This window comes from Contarinia nasturtii, unplaced genomic scaffold (genome assembly GCF_009176525.2).
Source record: "Contarinia nasturtii isolate CC-2019 unplaced genomic scaffold, AAFC_CNas_1.1 Cnas_scaffold_695, whole genome shotgun sequence".
Classification (NCBI taxonomy): domain Eukaryota; kingdom Metazoa; phylum Arthropoda; class Insecta; order Diptera; family Cecidomyiidae; genus Contarinia; species Contarinia nasturtii.
The window spans coordinates 10,728,156-10,748,205 of NW_022198046.1; the positions used below are offsets into that span (position 1 = coordinate 10,728,156).

The window sequence follows — 20,050 nt, forward strand, 5'->3', positions numbered from 1 at the left end:
AGAGCTCAATGCGATTTGTAAGCTCTGTTCCGATCGTCGATTGCCATTGTGCTGTTTATGTATGTGTGTGCGACGTTCGCACTGAATGAATCGCCGTCATCGACGCATTCACACTTACACACATGCATTTAGCTCATGTATATGCCGCTACCTGTTTCGGATGTTTTTTTCGTACAAAACACACTCTTGAGCTCAATGTTCAAGTTACCTGTCCAGTTTAGTTCTGTACTTGGTAAGTGAACGAACGTACTGCTTTCGAATCGCGGTTGCGTTCTACCATCATTACAATCATCATCATTTTTTTGTAGTGACTTTTTTTCAAATTCACATACATTTATTTTTGTCATATTTTTTTTTCAAGTGTTGTTCCGATCGAATGCGTTTTGTGGCATTTAATTTTTAGTTTGGTTGAAAGACTGAGCGTGCTTGATTCTTTAATATATTTTTTGTATCGTTTTTAAAATGTTCATTGATTCATAGTGTTTTAAAATTGCAACGTCGACTCTGTATCTCGATCTCGGAACATAGTTAAAGAGAAAGAAGAAAAAAAAGTGCAACTCGTTGAAGCTACACCTAACTAAAACGGGATGGAAATAGAGAGAGAAAAAAATTGTAGAAGCAAAATGATCATTGAAAAGTACAGCACAAATAGCCAGCACCGCGCCATATATACATATATACATGAGAGAGTTTAGAATCTTTTTCGCTTGATGTTTCATTTTGATTACGTGTACACGTCTTTCATTCTTATGTCTTCGCTTATTCGTTCTTCGACGTTATTGTTACTTCTTCATCTTTCGTGATAATTGAACCGCAAAGAGGTTCACCACGATCGTCTATTTTTTTATCATATGCAAACGGGGCAAAGGCATGAGTGTCATTTTTCTCTCTCTTTCTGTCTTTCTCTCCATAACCTGAAATTAAATTTCAATCAAGCGAAAATCTATTGAATCATTTGATTTTCTCTCATATATCCGAAAAATTCACAAAACAAGATCCGCACGCCCAAAACAGAAGAGAAAAAAGATAAAGAATTCAAGTGAACGAAAAAAAAGAGCAAAGAAATATTGATCTAATTATATACATTCCAGCGCGAAATTGCTGTTGGATGACTTGTGAGCGTGTGCACATTTTTTTTGCGAGACAATTCGGTTAATGTGAAGTGGCAATTGTTTGAAAATATGTAAATAAGTTTCGTTTGTTAAAAGTTTATAAAAGTTTATGTTTGTTTTCTCCGTTTCTAGATAAAGTACAAGAAGCAGCCCTCATTTTTATTTTTATTTTCAATTGTGAAACACGACATAGAGAGTTAAAAAAAAGTAAACAAAATAATTAACCATCGAAATTAAAACAAAATTAACCGATTATTTTCTGTTCGTTTCATTGTGAATTTTGTTTTTTTTTTCGTTTTTTTCCTCCAGTTTTGTGTGTGTGTATTTGTGTACATGTGTGATGTGTTTGGCTGAAAGACAAATTTGAATATACGGAGAGAAACAATCAACAGTGGTACACCAAAAAATTTCAAACAGTGAAGCTCATTGTATATCGAATACTAATTGGAAGTCGAGCAAAGAGAGAAAAAAGAAATAAAACGGAATAAAAAAAAATGAAATTCGGAAATAAGTCAGTGAAATTCAATTGAATGTAAATAGACGTGCCAGTGGCATTGAACAGTGTGCTCTTCGTTGGCTGTGTGTGAATTTTGGCCATCAGTGAAAAATAGTGCTTGATGACACCAAATAGTTTATGACACAGCAGGAATGCTTGTTAGACGCGGTGGACTATAGCTTAAGCGGAATTTTTTTTGTATTTACTACGACCCAATTAAAAATTGAAAGATCACAACAATTGTGAGTGTGTGCGCGCGATTTGACACTGGTAATTTATAGGATTCTACTTTCATTTTAATTTTGAGTTTGTTCAAAATGGATACCCAAGTTCTCGGCTTTTTTGGTTAAAGTGGTTTTTTGACGAATAAAGCGGGTCTTCTTTTCAAAGCGAGCGAGAGAGATAGAGAAGTAAAAGAACAAAACCAACGGCTTGAATAAATCGGCATACATCCTTTCAAATACATGCAATTGAATAAATTGTTTACGATTCTATGCGCGATAACACCGTCTTCCGTTGTTTCTTAAATTCACTTCCATAAATTACGGTGTTTCAATATTGCACCGAGCGCAGCCAAATCAAAAAGACCTCATAAAAGTGGCTTTTTTTTATTCACTTCAAAACATTTTCGTTTGAATATTAATTACGAACAAAAAATGTGTGTATTTGTTTAATTTTTTATTCCATTTCTTTTATTTTTTTTTTGTTGTTGTTTTTTTTTTGTCGAACACGAATCCAAGTCTTAGAAAAACAAATAAATATATTTTTTACTGTACAGATTGGTGTATATGTGTGTGCGTCGTTTTTTTTTGCCAGTTGCTTCTTCCAACACAAATTATAAATTTATTAACTGTAATGCTTCGACGCATTACAGCTACTTCACAAAATCAACTCAACCAATGTACAATCTATTACAATTTATATCACGATATATATATGTGTGTTGTGTGTGGAAATAAATATATAGGTGCACACGATAAACGAGGAAGAATAAACATAAAAATAATAATGCTATATTTATAGCAGAAAAAAAAGAGTTTTGAAATACAACAACAGCAAACATTTATACAACAGACAGAAAAGACGGTGGTGTTCATTGAAGAAACACATGCGTTTTAAATGGCAACCAATATGGTCGCTTCTGATTGACGGTGTGTCTATCAGACGCGTTTGGCTTTTCATGTATGGCGGAAATTCAGCCAACACCAAGTGATCGAGCGAACGTGCAAGAGAAAGAAAGAAAGAAAAAAAAATCAAATTAAAATGGATCTGCAATAACAAGCGATCAAAATCCACAGTCAAGAATCATTCTTTTCACATTCTCCGTGTATGCTGCGATTGCGTTTTATTATAATTGAACGTAATGTGCTATGTTACGGAATGTTGGGTCGTTTTTTTTTTCTTCAAAGACGATTGCACCAATTCGGTCCGAACGTGGTGTGTTTTTTTTGTTCTTGTTGTTGTGCTTCTAGTTTGTGCAATTGCTTGCAAACACGAGCTTCTCTTCATCTCGATCGAAACTGTTACCAGTTTTTTTTATTCGTCTTCTTCGTTTCCATTCTTGAACACAAATATTTACTTTTAAGCGTTTTACTTTTGCTCGCGTTATATCACTCAGGCCGAACCAGTCTGTGTGCGCAGTCTCCATCTCTTTCTCGCATTGTTTAAAAGTGCTTATTATAAACTTCAGTAAATTATTAGTTCCCCTTTGCTGAGTTTTATCACTGTTCACCAGATGCCAATGTATGTCTGCGTGAATGTGCGAGCTCCGATTTGGTGTTGTTCAAGCTTTTTTCTGCAATTCGATTTCTCATTCGAAAAGAATGCGTGTACGGATATCAAGAATCGTCATCAGTTTACAAAAGAAGATAAGCTGGAGATTCGTTTTTGTCTCGATCGAAGATCAACACCAAATTCAGCTCGTGGTCATTGTAAACCGTTAAACGTTCTCAGCAGATTTTTCTCACTCGAATCACATTGATTGAATCAATTGACAGATTTTTGTTTTTCTTCGCACAAACATTTTGTTTTTATGGTCAGACATCGCATTTCTTAGGAAAATTAACTACAAAATGCTGTAGGATGAAAAGCACAAGAATAAAACGCATTAGAAATCAACAGAGTTAGAAAAATTTTTGAAGCTCAAAACGCGTTTGTTTAACGGTTGATTTGATGGTCACTAAAGACAATGAATGTTGTTTAGAAACTTGGTAGTAAACGAGAGAAAATTAGCAAACACACTCTGCATCGAATCATAGATCTGGATGTTTATTTTGCTCTCTCTCTCCATTGAAACTGAAATCGGAGCGTCACCGATTTTTTTTTAATCGAAATCATTTTACCATGTCGATGTCATAGATTCAATCTAAATTTTATGTTTTAGATGAGAAATCTATTTATCGCCACGCATAATTCACTTTTGAAAACAATACGATGTTGGTTCATTTGTTTTCGATGGATCATCATCGCTTAAGTAAAATACATTGATTTGATCTATATTTCTGATTTTTAATCACTTTGCTTTTAATTTGCATGATGTTGCTGATACATAATGTTCGTATATTAAAAGAAGATACACTAATAAAGTGCTTTTGATTCATTTCAAACGCTCGTTTTTAACAAAAACACAACTCATAATCTAAATCAAATGCTCTTTTACCCTAGATTTTTTTTACCATAAAAATATAATGAAAGTGAAGTGTGCGATTTCGATTTAAATTAAGCGTAAAAATTGAATTTCCTGCTTTTGTCCGAATTTGTGACCCACTTAATTGGCCAAATAATAGAGAAGCTTCCGATGGTTTCATTTTTCGATTATTCTTTCGGCATTTATTTTTTATGCGAATCGCTTCTGAGGTTGGCAATCTAGTGGGAGGGTTGATTCTAAGATTTTCGAAAAATTAAGGGGGTCATTTGGTATCCGAAAAATTGATGATCATAAAATGTGAAGAACTACATTTTTCATCAAAAACCATGGCCAAATGAAAGAATTTACGCATCGAAAAAGTGATAACCAATCACGGTTTCCATAAAAAAACCAACAGAATTTTAAGGGTTATTTTCTCACTCTAAAAAGGGGGATAATCAGAGTTTGATGCTCCAAGATCAGAAGCTATGTATGCGATTGGTATAGTTTTGACAATGGCAAAACAATCGTTTTTATTTAAATCGTATGAAATCATCACGTCTATTGAGCGTTCACAACAAATATAAGTTCAAAAATAAATCACGACACAAAAGAGAATGGCGTGTGAAATGGTCAGTGACCTAATGTGAATGTGTACATTTATCGACAGTAGCAAACTACAATTGGCTTCATATTTTATTAACCATTTTCGCTATTCTAACAGATTTGATCGATTTGCGAACATTTTCAATCAAATTGGTTGATAGGAAACGAAGGCTAATATCCAAAATGGACGTATACTTTCCATTAAAGTTTACATTTTTCACAAACAAAATCAGTCTTACGTATGAATAATGATTTTTTGTTTGGTTTATTCGCTTTAAGTGGATTTGTGATTGATGTCTTTCAGTTCGAAAAAGGAAGTTTCTTTCGGTTTTTTCTTAAATGATCTCATCGGCTTTCTTCAACGCTTACAACATTCACATGAAATCAATTTCGAAATATATTTTCTTCATTTCATTTGAAATCTAAATGAAGCTTCCGGCTTAGAGGAATCTCTAAATAGTTCATGGTTCATTTTATGTTAATGACAGCAATGAAACTCGGATCAATTCGAAATTCTTTTTTTCTTCAATGAAACGACTTTTTACACAATAAACAAACAAAATCACTTGAACCACTTAGTAAAGTGTTTATTTTAACGAGTTGTCATTCAGCATCATGCTGAAAACTGTTTCCATCATCATCTCGTTATTGTGTTTGAACTAGATGCTCATCTGCATGTCAACTGTAGACGAGTTTTTTTTGTTCTTCTACATAAGATTGTGAAATGACATATTCGTTGATCGTTTCCCAAATAGAAGAAGAAAAAAATAAAAGTTAAATAATAAAGAAAAAGTAACAAAAGTTCTTTTTAAGTCAGATGGAAAATGTTGATATTTATGGTGAAAACCTGTTGCAATCCACTCAGATGAGCATGCATGAATAGAAAAAAACCTTTTTACTTAAAAGCAAACATAATATTTATTGCAATACATATACATGTATGTAAACATAAACATTTTGTGGTTACTCCATAATATTACAGGATTTTGTTATGCTGCATGACAACAACAGAAAATAATAATATAGAACTGCAATTACAATGTATTAGAAAAATGAGCTAGTAACGCAAATCCATTCTCTTATTCTGGCGCAAAGAAATTACAAACGTTTTTCAATTTGCTTCGCACAACAAAATTATTGTATCGGATACAAAGAAAACGTCATACGTTTTGAAAATAAATGAATGCGTCAGTAAACATATAAATACCGTAATTGGTTACACTTAATATTGCTCAATGGTAATCAACATCAGTTGTATGGCCGACTTTGATCTCGAAAGATTGCCATCAAGAACGTAGGCGCTACGGCTTTTCTTTTTTTTTTCGTTTTTTCACGGTGAATTCGATTGGTACGCAAAAGCATTTTTTATAAAATTAAATTCCCCATCGAAATTAAAGCATTATCAGAGACTATTTCGCAGAGGAATATATGTGAGGCGGAGTGCTCTGAGGAGCCGGAGGACCACTGATGAGCTTATTTTTTTAACTTTTTTATTTTCTTTCTCACTGAGCCTATTTGTTCCTTTCTGCTCCTCAATGCTCCTCCAACTCCTCAGAGCGCTCTTCCTCACCTATATTGCTCTGAAAACAGTCTCTAGAATTTATGTACAATTGATGACGAACTCTTTGGGTGCACTTTATTTCAATACTTTCTCCGACAATTTCCAAACTTTTTGATTTCACAAAAATTTGGAACATTACCAAAAATTTGCCAGTACGTCGGAATACGTTTTAAAAAAAATGATTCGTTTAGTCATTCATATGACTATCATTTCAAATGACCTGAGATCATATCAATTTAATTTCAAACCCTGGTCATGAACACCACTGCCAAAATAGGCTGAAATTTGTGAAATACGTGTTCGACGAAAGTGTGTATTCACGAGAAAAAAAATCAATGGTAGAACGTGTAATAATTTCACCTCGTTTCAAAGTCTAGTTCTACGGTGATGACCTAAGTCTTCTCTATTATAATGCAAATTAAGTGTTAAATGAGCTCAAATTATTGCTTTTTCATCGCATTCAACATTTTAAAACGTAGCAGTAAAATGAGTGTCTTGCCCATATAAATTCTTCTCAACACGAACAATGAGAGTGTTTTTTTTTACTTTAAATTTAATGAATGGAATTTATGTTGGGTATTTTTTTTTTCATAATTGGACAATTAATATGTTGATTCTTTTGGGTTCATCTTTTGTACTTCATTCAAAGTTGTTTTATAAACAAAAAAGAAACCTGTTGATGAATCTGAATAGATTGATATAAGCCGGAGATTCGGTTCTTTTTGTGAATTTCCCCAAAAACACGCACACATACCTAGCAGTAGAGAAAGCATCATTATGGGTCTTCGATGTTTTGCCAAAAAGAAAATAAAAACAGTTTATGAAATTAATAATTCTTGGTTCGAAATCAAACTAGTTATACGAGTGCAGTATTGCCAAAGCGACTGTATCGAATCACATTTACCGTTAGATTCTTTTCATTAAATTTCTGTGTAGCTTACACTTGAAGACTGCTTGCATCGACGCAACATCAACACTTTTAACTTGTTGCATGTAAAAATGCGCGACATATACGAGCCACCACATAAGAAAATCGAGACGCATAAAAACTCGTTTGTAAGTCAATTGATTTGTTTACTGTGCCGTTGGCAGTGCTTGGTTCATACCAAATCGCATGGAAAAGACATTGACTTTGAAAATGATCACGTTCAGCTTAATTTCACACCGAACAAATAACGTTTACCGCTTTTGGTATGACACAAACAAATACACCGTGTTGTACATATGTGTGTGATTGATATGAATGTAAACATTGCTTTAGATTTTTATATAGTGTATCTAATAAGAGTCGCACCGAAAATAATCCGCAATTAAATGTACATGCGTCACACCCAAGCGTTGTCACAAATCAATCGCAAGCTTCCATTCAAATGGCTTGAATGGGCCGCCGCGTTCAGACCAATCAAATTTGTTGTGCACCACAAGGTGCCACTATTGTGTGCCTATTCCATTTATCTATCCCGTGTGCGGCAAGCACACAACAACTCTTATACCGGCACAATTTATACGTTCGTTGAACGTAATCGCCAAGAATTACATAAGCGAATTTTACAACACAAAACCAGATTCTATTTTGGTCTATATGTTTAACAATCACCTGCCACATTTGCAACCCGTTTGTATTAGTGAAACGTCTATTTTTTGGAGAGCGAACAAAAATAACGATAAGCCGTACACACTGCCACTGTTCAACGTAGTATTGTAATGTATGCTATCTCTCGATCAACCTGCATCTTTACAGCACCCGCTTGCATTGCATGTTTCAAGCGATGCACTCGTGTTGAAAACAATCATAAAAATTATTCGCTTTTTTACGGGCAAACGGTTACATTATAAATGATGATTTACAGAGGTATTGCTTTGCTTGCATTGAAATGCGTGTATGCCAGGTACATACATATACGCATTCACACACATATACAAATACCTGATGTCCAATTTACTGTTATCTGTATGGAATGAAAAGAACCAGTGATAAAAATATATGCCTATGCATGATTTTACTGTTATTACTATGATGCGATCAACAAAAGCCCACAATAAATAAATTTTACACCAATCGACCGAGTCACATAATACAGACAAGCCCAAAATTCTAACAATAATCAAAATGTGATTTATTGTCATATTCTTAATCGTTTAATGAATGGTGGATTTTTTTTTCAGATTGACGGAGGAAGTGTGTGTGAGTGGGGAGCAAAGGCTTCTGTATTTTTGGGTAATAAAAGCGCGTCAATGAGGTCAACAAAATGGTCATTGTAACACGAGTAAGTATTCTCTTTTTATACATTTTGCAAAAATAAATAAATCACTCAAAATGTCTTTGAACCTAAAGTGTCTTTTTTTCGAATAAAATTTCATTTATGACACACAATAAGGTGTCACTTAACGAAGTTAACCGAATTTTATTTGAAAGAAAAAAGCAGCCGCGATAAAGACTATTTCGATAAGATAATTCGCGTGAAAATACAAACGTTAGCACATTTTGTCGGATATGACGAAGAGAAATGGCACAGACACACAAATCTCATTTCAAAATAAATCCACTTTCGATGAACTACTGAATTCGATACACTTGCTTAATTACAATCGACGAAATTCCAAATAAATGAATTTTCATACAGAGGTTATTATTATTTTTTCCATTTTCCGTTTTGAATTTTGCAATCAAAATAATATATTCATTTTTTAATAGTGGTGGAAGTGTTCAAATCGAGTAAAATATACCCAAATAACGTCTAATGAATTTGTTTAGCTCATTAACGATGTTCTACAAAGCGGAAAATTTCATTTAAAATTGAAAAAAATGCACCTTCTTTTTATTGAAATGTGAAGTGGTTTGAAACGATTTTTTTTTCATTGTATTTACAACGATTTTGGGCTGTTGAATTAATTGCATTTTAAAACTCAATTTTAACCGAATTTACTACATATAAACAGGCTTATAAAGATAACCATAATTTAATGAATGGCAAATGCTCGGTCGCACAATGACTGTTGGTGTGAAGTGACTTTCAATTGAACGAAGCAAAGTGAACGTACCGGAAAATAATTGGTTTACGAAACATTTCGAAATTGCAATGTGCTTTGATGACGACGAAGACGACGAAAATGCAAATGCTGATTTTTATCGAACTGAAAATTAATCATATTTCGCAAAACCATAATGTGCTTAGACTTTGTTTAAGCGTGTTTATTTTTAAAGTTGTGCAAGACATCAAAAACAACGACGACCAATTGCGCTCTTTTTCCGTCGAATGCACGAAATGTTTCGTTTCTCAAGTGTTACCAAGTGAAACTGCGTGCAAAATGTAAAAACGAAGAAAAAAAAACTAACAACAATACAATAAACTAGAGTCATTGTCATGCACATTTGGTGTCATGCATTCCTTTGCCATTATTATTATAAAAGATACAACTCTCTCGCAATGGCGCGCGCATAACGATTAAACATAAAAAAAATAAATATGAACAAAAATTGTTGTCTGAAAACAACAGAAGAAAACAACACCAAGTGGAGAGTAAAATGCGTGTAGTTAAATGAATTCAATGTGGCATGGAAGTGAATGAATATTACTACGTCAAGTACGAATACCACACACTTGAAAGCCAGCGAACGAATACATTTGGTATTGGGTGCGCTCGCGAGCATATTTTTCGCTTTTTCAAATTGGCTTTGTGTCAACAGGATGTGTCGGTTATAAAATGGTTCCACTCAGCTGATCTTGATGAAACATATTTACAAAAAAAAACTGAGTGAGTGAGAGAGAGAGAGAATGAAAATTACACACCGTCCAAAACAAAACCAGCCCAAGAAATTTACAAGCGAGCGTTTACAAAAATACCGTCACAATTGTTGTTGTTCTTTATTTTTTGTGTATGTTTTTTTTTTACGTCGTCGTCGACGGTGTATTCTATCGGCCTATACACGAAAAGTAGGGTCCCAAACTTGAACCATGCGTCTCGCTGAGTAGAATAGGGCACATATTCAGTTTTTGTTTCTCGTTCGTTTATGTTGAGTGCACGATCGTATGTTTAAAATGAAAATGAATGAATTGTCATTATATATATATGCTCACAACAATATATACAACAAGTAGAAGTTGCATGGAAATGAGCACACACCAATCACCTGAAGAAGAAGAAGAAGAAGAAGAGAAAAAAACATGACTAAAAATCATTAAATTAGATCGTTCATTGTTTAGTAATATTTTCACCTAAGACATATCATCGGCAGCACAGTCACACGCACCGCTTCGAAAAATGGAACAACAACAACGACGAAGACAAATATGGTAGCCGCGGTAAAAGTCTCTAAAGCACACGAGCATCGGTGCAATGCGATTATGATTTTGCATTGCATATTCGCATAAGTGCTTTTAAAATAAAGATTGTGCACATTCTGTAGCAGAAAATAAAATTGCACTGATCGTCTCAGATGTGTAACACAATGTACGCTTCCATGTTCTCTTGCACTTGAATTTCATTTTTTTCCATAGTTTTCATCGAAAAAGAAAAGATATACGACATCAAATTCGTCGAACAATACAACCGTAGCGAATTCTGTATTACTCTCTTCATATCTTCTTCTCTCGTTTTAAACTATAGTCATTTTGTTGTTTCATACGATGAAAAGTCACATTTTGCATACAGTTCAACTATTCTTTGCGTTTATTTCATATGCTTCACAGCTCTCTCGCATCTCTAGTACACTTCGTTCTTTTTTACTCTCTATAAAACATGTATGAATAAATTCATCAACATTCGGATTTTACATTTTTTTTACTTCAACTTATAAATGATTTCATATAAAAATCTATATATGGTTTTTTTATTCGCGATGATCAAAATCGTCATTCTAAGTTAGAATTTCTAACTGTGTTGAGTCACGTCTCTTCGTTAGAAATTCTAATATTTTTTTTGTTCGCTTATAACGCGCCGACTGTGGAATTGTTGAAGCGGTAGCAAAATGCCATTAATTTTTTTTTCTCGTGCTTTTAACTCGTTTCTCATATCTTTGCTATGGTTGCGTGTGCACAATTCGGTTTCGTACACCAAACACAAAAATCGCTTTAATCTTTTTTTTTGCTTTTAAAATATAATTGCTCGTTTTTAGTCTATTCCGCACGGCAGCCTGTACAACTTCACCAAATGACTAGTCTCTTTTTATATTAGTTTCTCTCTTCCTCTCTCTCTCTTTATCTGAGTTTCGGAACAAAAGAACCAAGAATATGACAAAATGTCAAAATATACAAAAGCAACAGTCGACAGAAAAACGCTATGAATAAATTTCATTGTAACGTTAGTTGGGATAAACTTTAGTTTTCATCACGGTTGCTTCAGCAATTTAAAAATAAATAAATTTCTTAAATTCATTAGTGTCAGTTTTATATATCTAATGTGTTTTATTTTTCAATTCAAAAGGGTGACTACATCTGGATTGAACCAGCCACTGGAAGAGAATTCGATGTAGCAATCGGAGCTCGTGTCACTTCGGCTGAAGGCCGTCGAATACAAGTACGCGACGATGATGGCGAAGAACAATGGCTATCGCCCGAACGTCGCATCAAAGCGATGCATGCATCGTCCGTGTCCGGCGTCGAAGACATGATTTCACTTGGCGATTTGCACGAGGCCGGCATCTTACGAAATCTTCTCATTCGCTACAATGACAATCTAATTTATGTAAATATCATTCAAAGTCGTTAAGACTGTTTTTGCAAATAACCCAAGAAGACCAGAGACTGTTTCTCAGAACAATAGACATGAGCAAAGTCAGTCATTTCAATTTTCTCCTCGGTGCTTCTTTGGCTCTTCCTTGCATATATTGGTTTTAAAAATCAGTCTCTGCTTATTGCTTTTAATTTTTACTGAGCTATTATTAAGCATCTTTTTAATCGTCACTTTCATTAAAAAATATTAAAACTTATTTTCATTGGCACAGACTTACACCGGTTCTATTTTGGTTGCTGTGAATCCATATCAAATTCTGCCCATTTATACAGCCGATCAAATCAAACTGTACAAAGAACGTAAAATCGGCGAATTGCCACCGCATATATTTGCAATTGGCGATAATGCATACACAAATATGAAACGATATCGCCAAGATCAGTGCATTGTCATTTCGGGTGAATCGGGCGCGGGAAAAACTGAAAGCACAAAATTAATCTTACAATATTTGGCGGCGATTAGTGGAAAACATTCATGGATCGAACAACAAATTTTAGAAGCAAATCCCATTCTTGAGGCGTTCGGCAATGCAAAAACCATTCGAAATGACAATTCATCGAGGTAAGAAGTGATTTTCAATTTCAAATACGTTGTAATTTTCTAATGCTTTAAAATTGTGTTGCAGATTTGGAAAATACATCGATATTCATTTCAATGGACACGGTGTGATCGAAGGTGCAAAAATTGAACAATATTTACTGGAAAAATCACGAATCGTATCGCAGAGTCGACACGAACGAAACTATCATGTATTTTACTGTTTGCTCGCTGGTTTATCGAACGAAGAGAAACGCAAGCTGGATCTTGGAAGTGCATCCGATTACAAGTATAAAAAATCATACACTTTAGCATCACTAAAATCGTAAATACTGAATAATTAATCATTTCAAATAGGTACCTAACGGGTGGTGAGAGTATCGTCTGTGAGGGACGTGATGATGCTGCTGAATTTGCTGATATACGTTCGGCTATGAAAGTTTTACTATTTTCTGATGCTGAAATATGGGAAATTCTAAAATTACTCGCTGCATTATTGCATTGCGGCAATATCAAATACAAAGCAACCGTTGTAGATAATTTAGATGCAACCGAAATCCCCGAACACATTAATGTTGAGCGAGTGGGTGCTTTGCTTGGTGTTCCTGTGCAACAATTAATCGATGCCTTGACCCGAAAAACTCTATTTGCTCATGGTGAAACGGTTGTGTCAACATTGTCTCGTGATCAATCGGTGGATGTACGTGATGCATTTGTGAAAGGGATTTACGGTCGTATGTTTGTCTTAATCGTTCGCAAAATTAACAGTGCAATTTTCAAGCCACGATCAACATCACGAAATGCGATCGGTGTTTTGGACATTTTTGGTTTTGAAAATTTCGATAATAATAGTTTTGAGCAATTTTGTATCAATTATGCCAACGAGAATTTGCAACAATTTTTCGTGCAACACATTTTCAAATTGGAACAAGAAGAGTACAATCATGAAGGTATCAATTGGCAGCACATTGAATTCGTTGACAATCAAGATGCACTTGATTTGATTGCGATTAAACAATTGAATATTATGGCTTTGATCGATGAAGAGGCGAAATTCCCAAAAGGTACCGATACCACAATGTTGGCCAAACTGCATAAAACACATGGAACGCACAAGAATTACTTAAAACCAAAATCAGATATTAATACAAGTTTTGGATTGAATCATTTTGCTGGCGTTGTATTCTATGATACGCGCGGATTTCTAGAGAAAAATCGTGATTCATTCAGTGCGGATTTACTGCAATTGATCAATACATCACATAATAAATTTTTACGAGCTGTTTTTGCCGAAGATATTGAAATGGGAGCGGAAACACGAAAACGAACACCGACCCTATCGACACAATTTAAAAAGAGTCTTGATGCGCTCATGAAAACATTATGCAATTGTCAACCGTTCTTCATTCGTTGCATCAAACCGAATGAATTTAAGAAGCCAATGATGTTTGATCGAACATTATCGTGTCGGCAATTGCGGTATTCAGGCATGATGGAAACAATTCGAATTCGTCGTGCTGGCTACCCAATTCGACATGGATTCAGAGAATTTGTTGAACGATATCGATTCTTGATAAACGGCGTACCGCCAGCCCATCGAACCGATTGTCGATTGGCAACGGCACGCATTTGTTCTGCCGTTTTGGGCAAATCTGACTATCAACTCGGTCATACAAAAGTATTTTTAAAAGATGCCCATGATTTATTCTTGGAACAGGAACGTGATCGTGTTTTAACTCGAAAAATTTTGATTCTTCAACGATCGATACGTGGTTGGGTGTATCGAAGACGATTCCTTCGTATGAAGGCCGCTGCAATTACCATACAAAAACATTGGAAAGGTTATGCACAACGAAAACGTTATAAGAAGATGCGTGTTGGTTACATGAGATTGCAAGCGTTGATAAGATCGCGTGTGCTTTCGCATCGTTTTCGTCATTTGCGTGGCAACATTTGTCGATTGCAAGCACACGCCAGAGGTTATTTAGTGCGAAGAGAATATGGTCACAAAATGTGGGCAATTATTAAAATTCAATCGCATGTACGTAAAATGATTGCGATGCGAAGGTATCGAAAATTGCGTGAAGATTATCGTAAATACAATGAAGCGTTACGCATTCGACGACTTGAAGAGCAAGAGTTGCGACATCAAGGCAATAAACATGCAAAGGAAATCGCCGAAAAACATTATCGGGACCGTTTGAATGAGCTGGAACGCAGGGATTTCGAACAGGAATTGGAGCAAAGGAGAAAGGTTGAGGTGAAAAAGACATTGATAAACGACGCAGCACGGAAACAAGATGAACCGGTCGATGATAGTAAATTAGTTGAAGCTATGTTCGATTTCCTGCCAGATTCAAGCAGCGAAACTCCAACACCACATGGCGGACGGGAAACGTCAGTTTTCAACGATCTACCGGTCAATGCTGATAAGAACGAAGATGTTACACCCATTCAAATGGTGTCGGAAGACGAAGAAGACTTGTCTGAGTTTAAATTTCAGAAATTTGCTGCCACCTATTTCCAAGGCAATGTTACACATCAATATTCACGTAAACCACTGAAGCATCCATTGTTGCCGCTTCATACACAAGGCGATCAATTGGCCGCTCAAGCACTTTGGGTTACAATTTTACGATTCACCGGTGATTTGCCCGAACCACGGTATCAAACAATGGATCGTGATAATACGTCGGTGATGTCAAAAGTGACGGCCACGTTGGGACGCAATTTCATACGTAGCAAGGAGTTTCAAGAGGCTCAAATGATGGGTCTCGATCCTGAATCGTTTATTAAACAAAAACCACGATCGATTCGTCATAAATTAGTGTCGTTAACATTGAAACGAAAGAATAAATTGGGCGAAGATGTACGGAGACGTTTGCAAGATGAAGAATATACGGCCGACAGTTACCAATCGTGGTTGGAATCACGTCCAACATCCAATTTGGAAAAATTACACTTTATTATCGGCCATGGAATTCTACGGGCCGAACTTAGGGACGAAATTTACTGTCAAATTTGCAAACAACTCACCAATAATCCATCGAAATCATCACATGCTCGTGGTTGGATTTTGCTGTCACTCTGCGTTGGATGCTTTGCACCATCCGAAAAATTTGTTAATTATTTGAGAGCATTCATCAGAGAAGGACCACCAGGTGAGTTTCATATTCATTTCACTTTGGAAACAATCTGAATAACTGAATAAATTGAATAAAACTGAAACCGTACCAAAAAAAAAAAAACATGAAAATTGGACAAAAAATAGAAGAGTCGATCCAAAAATTGAACAAGTAATGTGCGAGGTCAGATTATCGGAGGAGGTTATTTCAAAAATGAAATGACCACATTTTTCGTTTAAAATTTTGACATTTTCATTTTTGTCTAGTGTAAAAGAAATTTCAAATATCAGTCATAACCTCTTCCTCCTGCATATTACTGAATTGAATTAAAAGTAGATTCTTTTTCAGGCTATGCCCCCTACTGTGAGGAACGTTTGAAACGTACTTTCAACAATGGGACACGAAATCAACCACCGTCATGGCTGGAATTGCAAGCCACCAAATCAAAGAAACCAATCATGTTGCCGATTACGTTCATGGATGGCAATACAAAAACACTTTTGGCTGATTCGGCAACCACTGCGCGTGAATTGTGTAATCAACTTTCGGATAAAATTGCGCTGAAAGATCAATTCGGATTTTCCTTGTACATTGCGCTGTTTGATAAAGTATCATCGTTGGGTAAATATCTTTTATAATTTATGATATGGAAAATGGTTTCTAATAACTTCGATTTTGCTTTACAGGCAGTGGCGGTGATCATGTAATGGATGCAATATCCCAATGCGAGCAATATGCAAAAGAGCAAGGTGCTCAAGAGCGTAATGCACCGTGGCGTTTATTTTTCCGCAAAGAAATATTTGCACCATGGCATGAGCCGACTGAAGATCAAGTTGCAACGAATTTAATATATCAACAAGTTGTACGTGGTGTAAAATTCGGTGAATATCGTTGTGACAAAGAAGAAGATTTAGCTATGATTGCCGCACAACAATACTTCATCGAATATGGAACTGACATGTCGATGGAACGATTATTCACATTGCTACCAAATTTTATACCTGACTATTGTCTCACCGGCATTGAAAAGGCGATCGATCGCTGGGCAGCACTTGTGCTGCAAGCCTATAAAAAGAGCTATTATCTAAAGGATAAAATTCCAGCGTTGAAAGTCAAAGAAGATATCGTCAGTTATGCAAAATATAAGTGGCCATTGTTATTTTCACGCTTTTATGAGGCGTATCGAAATTCTGGACCAAATCTACCGAAGAATGATGTGATCATTGCAGTGAATTGGACCGGTGTTTATGTTGTTGATGATCAAGAACAAGTGTTATTGGAATTGTCATTCCCCGAAATTACATCGGTTTCCAGTCAAAAAACCAACAAAGTTTTCACACAAACGTTTAGTCTGTCTACCGTACGCGCCGAAGAATTCACATTCCAAAGCCCAAACGCCGAAGATATTAGAGATTTGGTCGTTTATTTCTTGGAAGGTCTCAAGAAAAGGTGAGAAAAATCACTTTCAAAAGACAATTTTGATTGAAAGACCAATTTTTTAACGTGATTTTGAATCGATTTCTTCTCTTTACACAGATCCCGATTTGTAATTGCGGTACAAGACTACAAGGCACCAGGCGAAGGAACAAGCTTTTTGTCATTCATAAAGGGCGATTTGATTAATTTAGAAGAAGATAATACTGGTGAAACTGTTTTAAACAATGGATGGTGCATTGGTAAGTTTTAGTTTAAATTGGTTTCAATTGTTTTTCGTTCATGCGTCTTCAATAAAAAAAATCCTTTATTCAATTTTGCAAAGGTCGTTGTGAACGAACTGAAGAACGTGGTGATTTTCCGGCCGAAACAGTGTATGTGCTTCCAACATTAACAAAACCGCCGCAAGATATTTTGGCACTATTTAGCATAGAAGAGGCACACCATGGTCGTCGATTGAATACAATATCAAATGGTGGCACGGAAACACGTGAACGACCCCATACATTGCAAGATTATGCTTTAGATCATTTTAGACCGCCACCAAAACGAACAATGTCCAAAGCACTGACGCTCAGCTCAAAGCGGCACAGCGATGAATTATGGAGATATTCAAGAGACCCGCTGAAGCAACCGTTGTTAAAGAAATTACAGGCCAAAGAAGAATTAGCCGAAGAGGCGTGTTTCGCATTTGCAGCCATTTTAAAGTATATGGGCGATTTGCCATCAAAACGACCACGCATCGGTAACGAAATTACCGATCACATTTTTGACGCCCCATTAAAGCATGAAATCTTACGAGACGAAATTTACTGTCAACTCATGAAACAATTGACTGAAAATCGAAATCGATTGTCAGAAGAACGTGGTTGGGAATTAATGTGGCTGGCAACCGGTCTCTTTGCATGCAGTCAAAATTTGTTGAAAGAATTATTTTTATTTTTACGTAGTCGTCGGCATCCAATTTCGCAGGATTCATTACATCGTTTGCAAAAAACAATTCGAAATGGCCAACGCAAGTATCCACCGCATCAAGTTGAAGTTGAAGCCATACAGCATAAGACCACACAAATCTTTCATAAAGTCTATTTCCCAGACGATACAGACGAAGCATTCGAAGTGGATTCGTCAACAAGAGCAAAAGATTTTTGTCAAAACATCTCACAACGGCTGGGACTAAGATCGAGCGAAGGTTTTAGTTTATTTGTTAAAATTGCCGATAAAGTGATTTCCGTGCCGGAAGGAGACTTTTTCTTTGATTTTGTTCGTCATTTAACCGATTGGATTAAAAAAGCACGATCGACACGTGACGGAACGAATCCACAATTTACATATCAAGTGTTTTTCATGAAAAAATTATGGACGAATACGGTACCGGGCAAAGATCGAAATGCTGATTTAATATTCCATTACCATCAAGAATTGCCAAAACTATTACGTGGCTATCACAAATGTTCAAAGGAAGAAGCAGCCAAATTGGCCGCCCTAGTCTATCGTGTTCGATTTGGCGACAGCAAACAAGAACTTCAAGCAATCCCGTATGTTGAACAATGCATTTTTCAACTATAACCGAATGGGTTAATATTGTTTTTTCCATTATTTCTTTCACGCAGACAACTTCTCCGGGATTTGGTTCCATCAGATTTAGTCAAAATTCAAGGTACAAGCGAATGGAAACGTTTCATCACTTCAATGTACACGCAAGACGTTGGAATGACATCGGAAGAGGCGAAAATTGCATTCTTGAAAATTATTTACAGGTTAATAGAAAACTATGCCTTTTAAATGATTTAATATTTTAAATGGAATTTCATTTTTATCGATTAGATGGCCCACATTCGGTTCAGCATTCTTTGAAGTGAAACAAACAACGGAACCAAATTATCCAGAAATGCTATTAATCGCAATAAACAAGCACGGAGTTAGTCTGATTCATCCACAAAGCAAGGCAAGTATTATTTGGTTTTTATAAAAAGACGTGATTCGTTGACCTTAATTAATATTGTTCATTTTCCATTTTCAGGACATTCTAGTAACACATCCATTCACACGTATATCAAATTGGTCATCGGGTAAGACATCTTATAAATAAAATTCAACTATTTTTGAATAATCTTACTTTTTTGCCCTTTTGTATTATAGGAAATACATATTTCCATATGACGATCGGTAATTTAGTGCGTGGTTCGAAATTATTATGCGAAACATCATTAGGTTATAAAATGGACGATTTGCTTACGTCGTACATCTCATTAATGTTGGCCAATATGAACAAACAAAGGACAATACGAATAAATTAGCCACAGTAGCGTCGACATTTATTATCATCACGAAAAACAAAATATTGAACAAAAAAACTTCTTTTTTTATTTATATAAATATTGTTTTGCTCTGTTTTTTTTTAGTAATGAAAAACTTTCGTTCATTTCGCAATAAATTTGAATTTAGCTTATTTGATATTCTATCGATTAGTTTAATGAAATGAAACAAATGAGGATTACGCACAAAATTTTAGCAAACACTTGAAAATGCAGTCGATAAAAGTCTGCCTCCTCAACAGAGTTTTTTTTTTCAATTCAAGCATAGAATTTTAGACGTTCCGTTGGCAGATTTTTAAGACGAATCATTGTTCAAGTTTTTTACTTTTAAATTGAATAATTTTGCAATTGATTTTCTATTAATTATCTGCTTGTTAGCATGTAATACATCGTATTATTAATAAATCGATTTATAAATATATATATTTTTTGAAAATGAAATCTAAGTCTTTTGAATATTAACCAAATAAAGACATTTGGCATGGAAAATTGATGCATAATA

General features: G+C 35.3%; 1 protein-coding gene across 1 annotated transcript; it reads left to right on the plus strand.

Annotated features, from left to right (window-relative positions):
- Positions 1-1,226: 1,226 nt before the first annotated feature.
- On the plus strand, positions 1,227-19,989 carry LOC116340717 (myosin-VIIa). The gene is made up of 15 exons (XM_031767348.1): positions 1,227-1,319; positions 1,422-1,878; positions 8,568-8,668; positions 11,826-12,086; positions 12,346-12,695; positions 12,760-12,960; positions 13,029-15,832; positions 16,145-16,417; positions 16,483-17,245; positions 17,333-17,472; positions 17,556-18,768; positions 18,844-18,990; positions 19,058-19,178; positions 19,254-19,302; positions 19,373-19,989. The coding sequence occupies exons 3-15, from the start codon at positions 8,651-8,653 to the stop codon at positions 19,528-19,530; spliced, it is 6,498 nt and encodes a 2,165-aa protein (XP_031623208.1). The 5' UTR covers positions 1,227-1,319; positions 1,422-1,878; positions 8,568-8,650; the 3' UTR covers positions 19,531-19,989.
- Positions 19,990-20,050: the final 61 nt, after the last annotated feature.

What these genes read in the sequence shown, in the direction of transcription:
- LOC116340717 (XM_031767348.1), top strand. An exon ending in TGATAAAGTATCATCGTTGG is followed by an intron (nt 16,418 to 16,482) that starts GTAAATATCTTT and finishes TTTGCTTTACAG; the next exon opens with GCAGTGGCGGTGATCATGTA. An exon ending in TGATTCATCCACAAAGCAAG is followed by an intron (nt 19,179 to 19,253) that starts GCAAGTATTATT and finishes TTCCATTTTCAG; the next exon opens with GACATTCTAGTAACACATCC.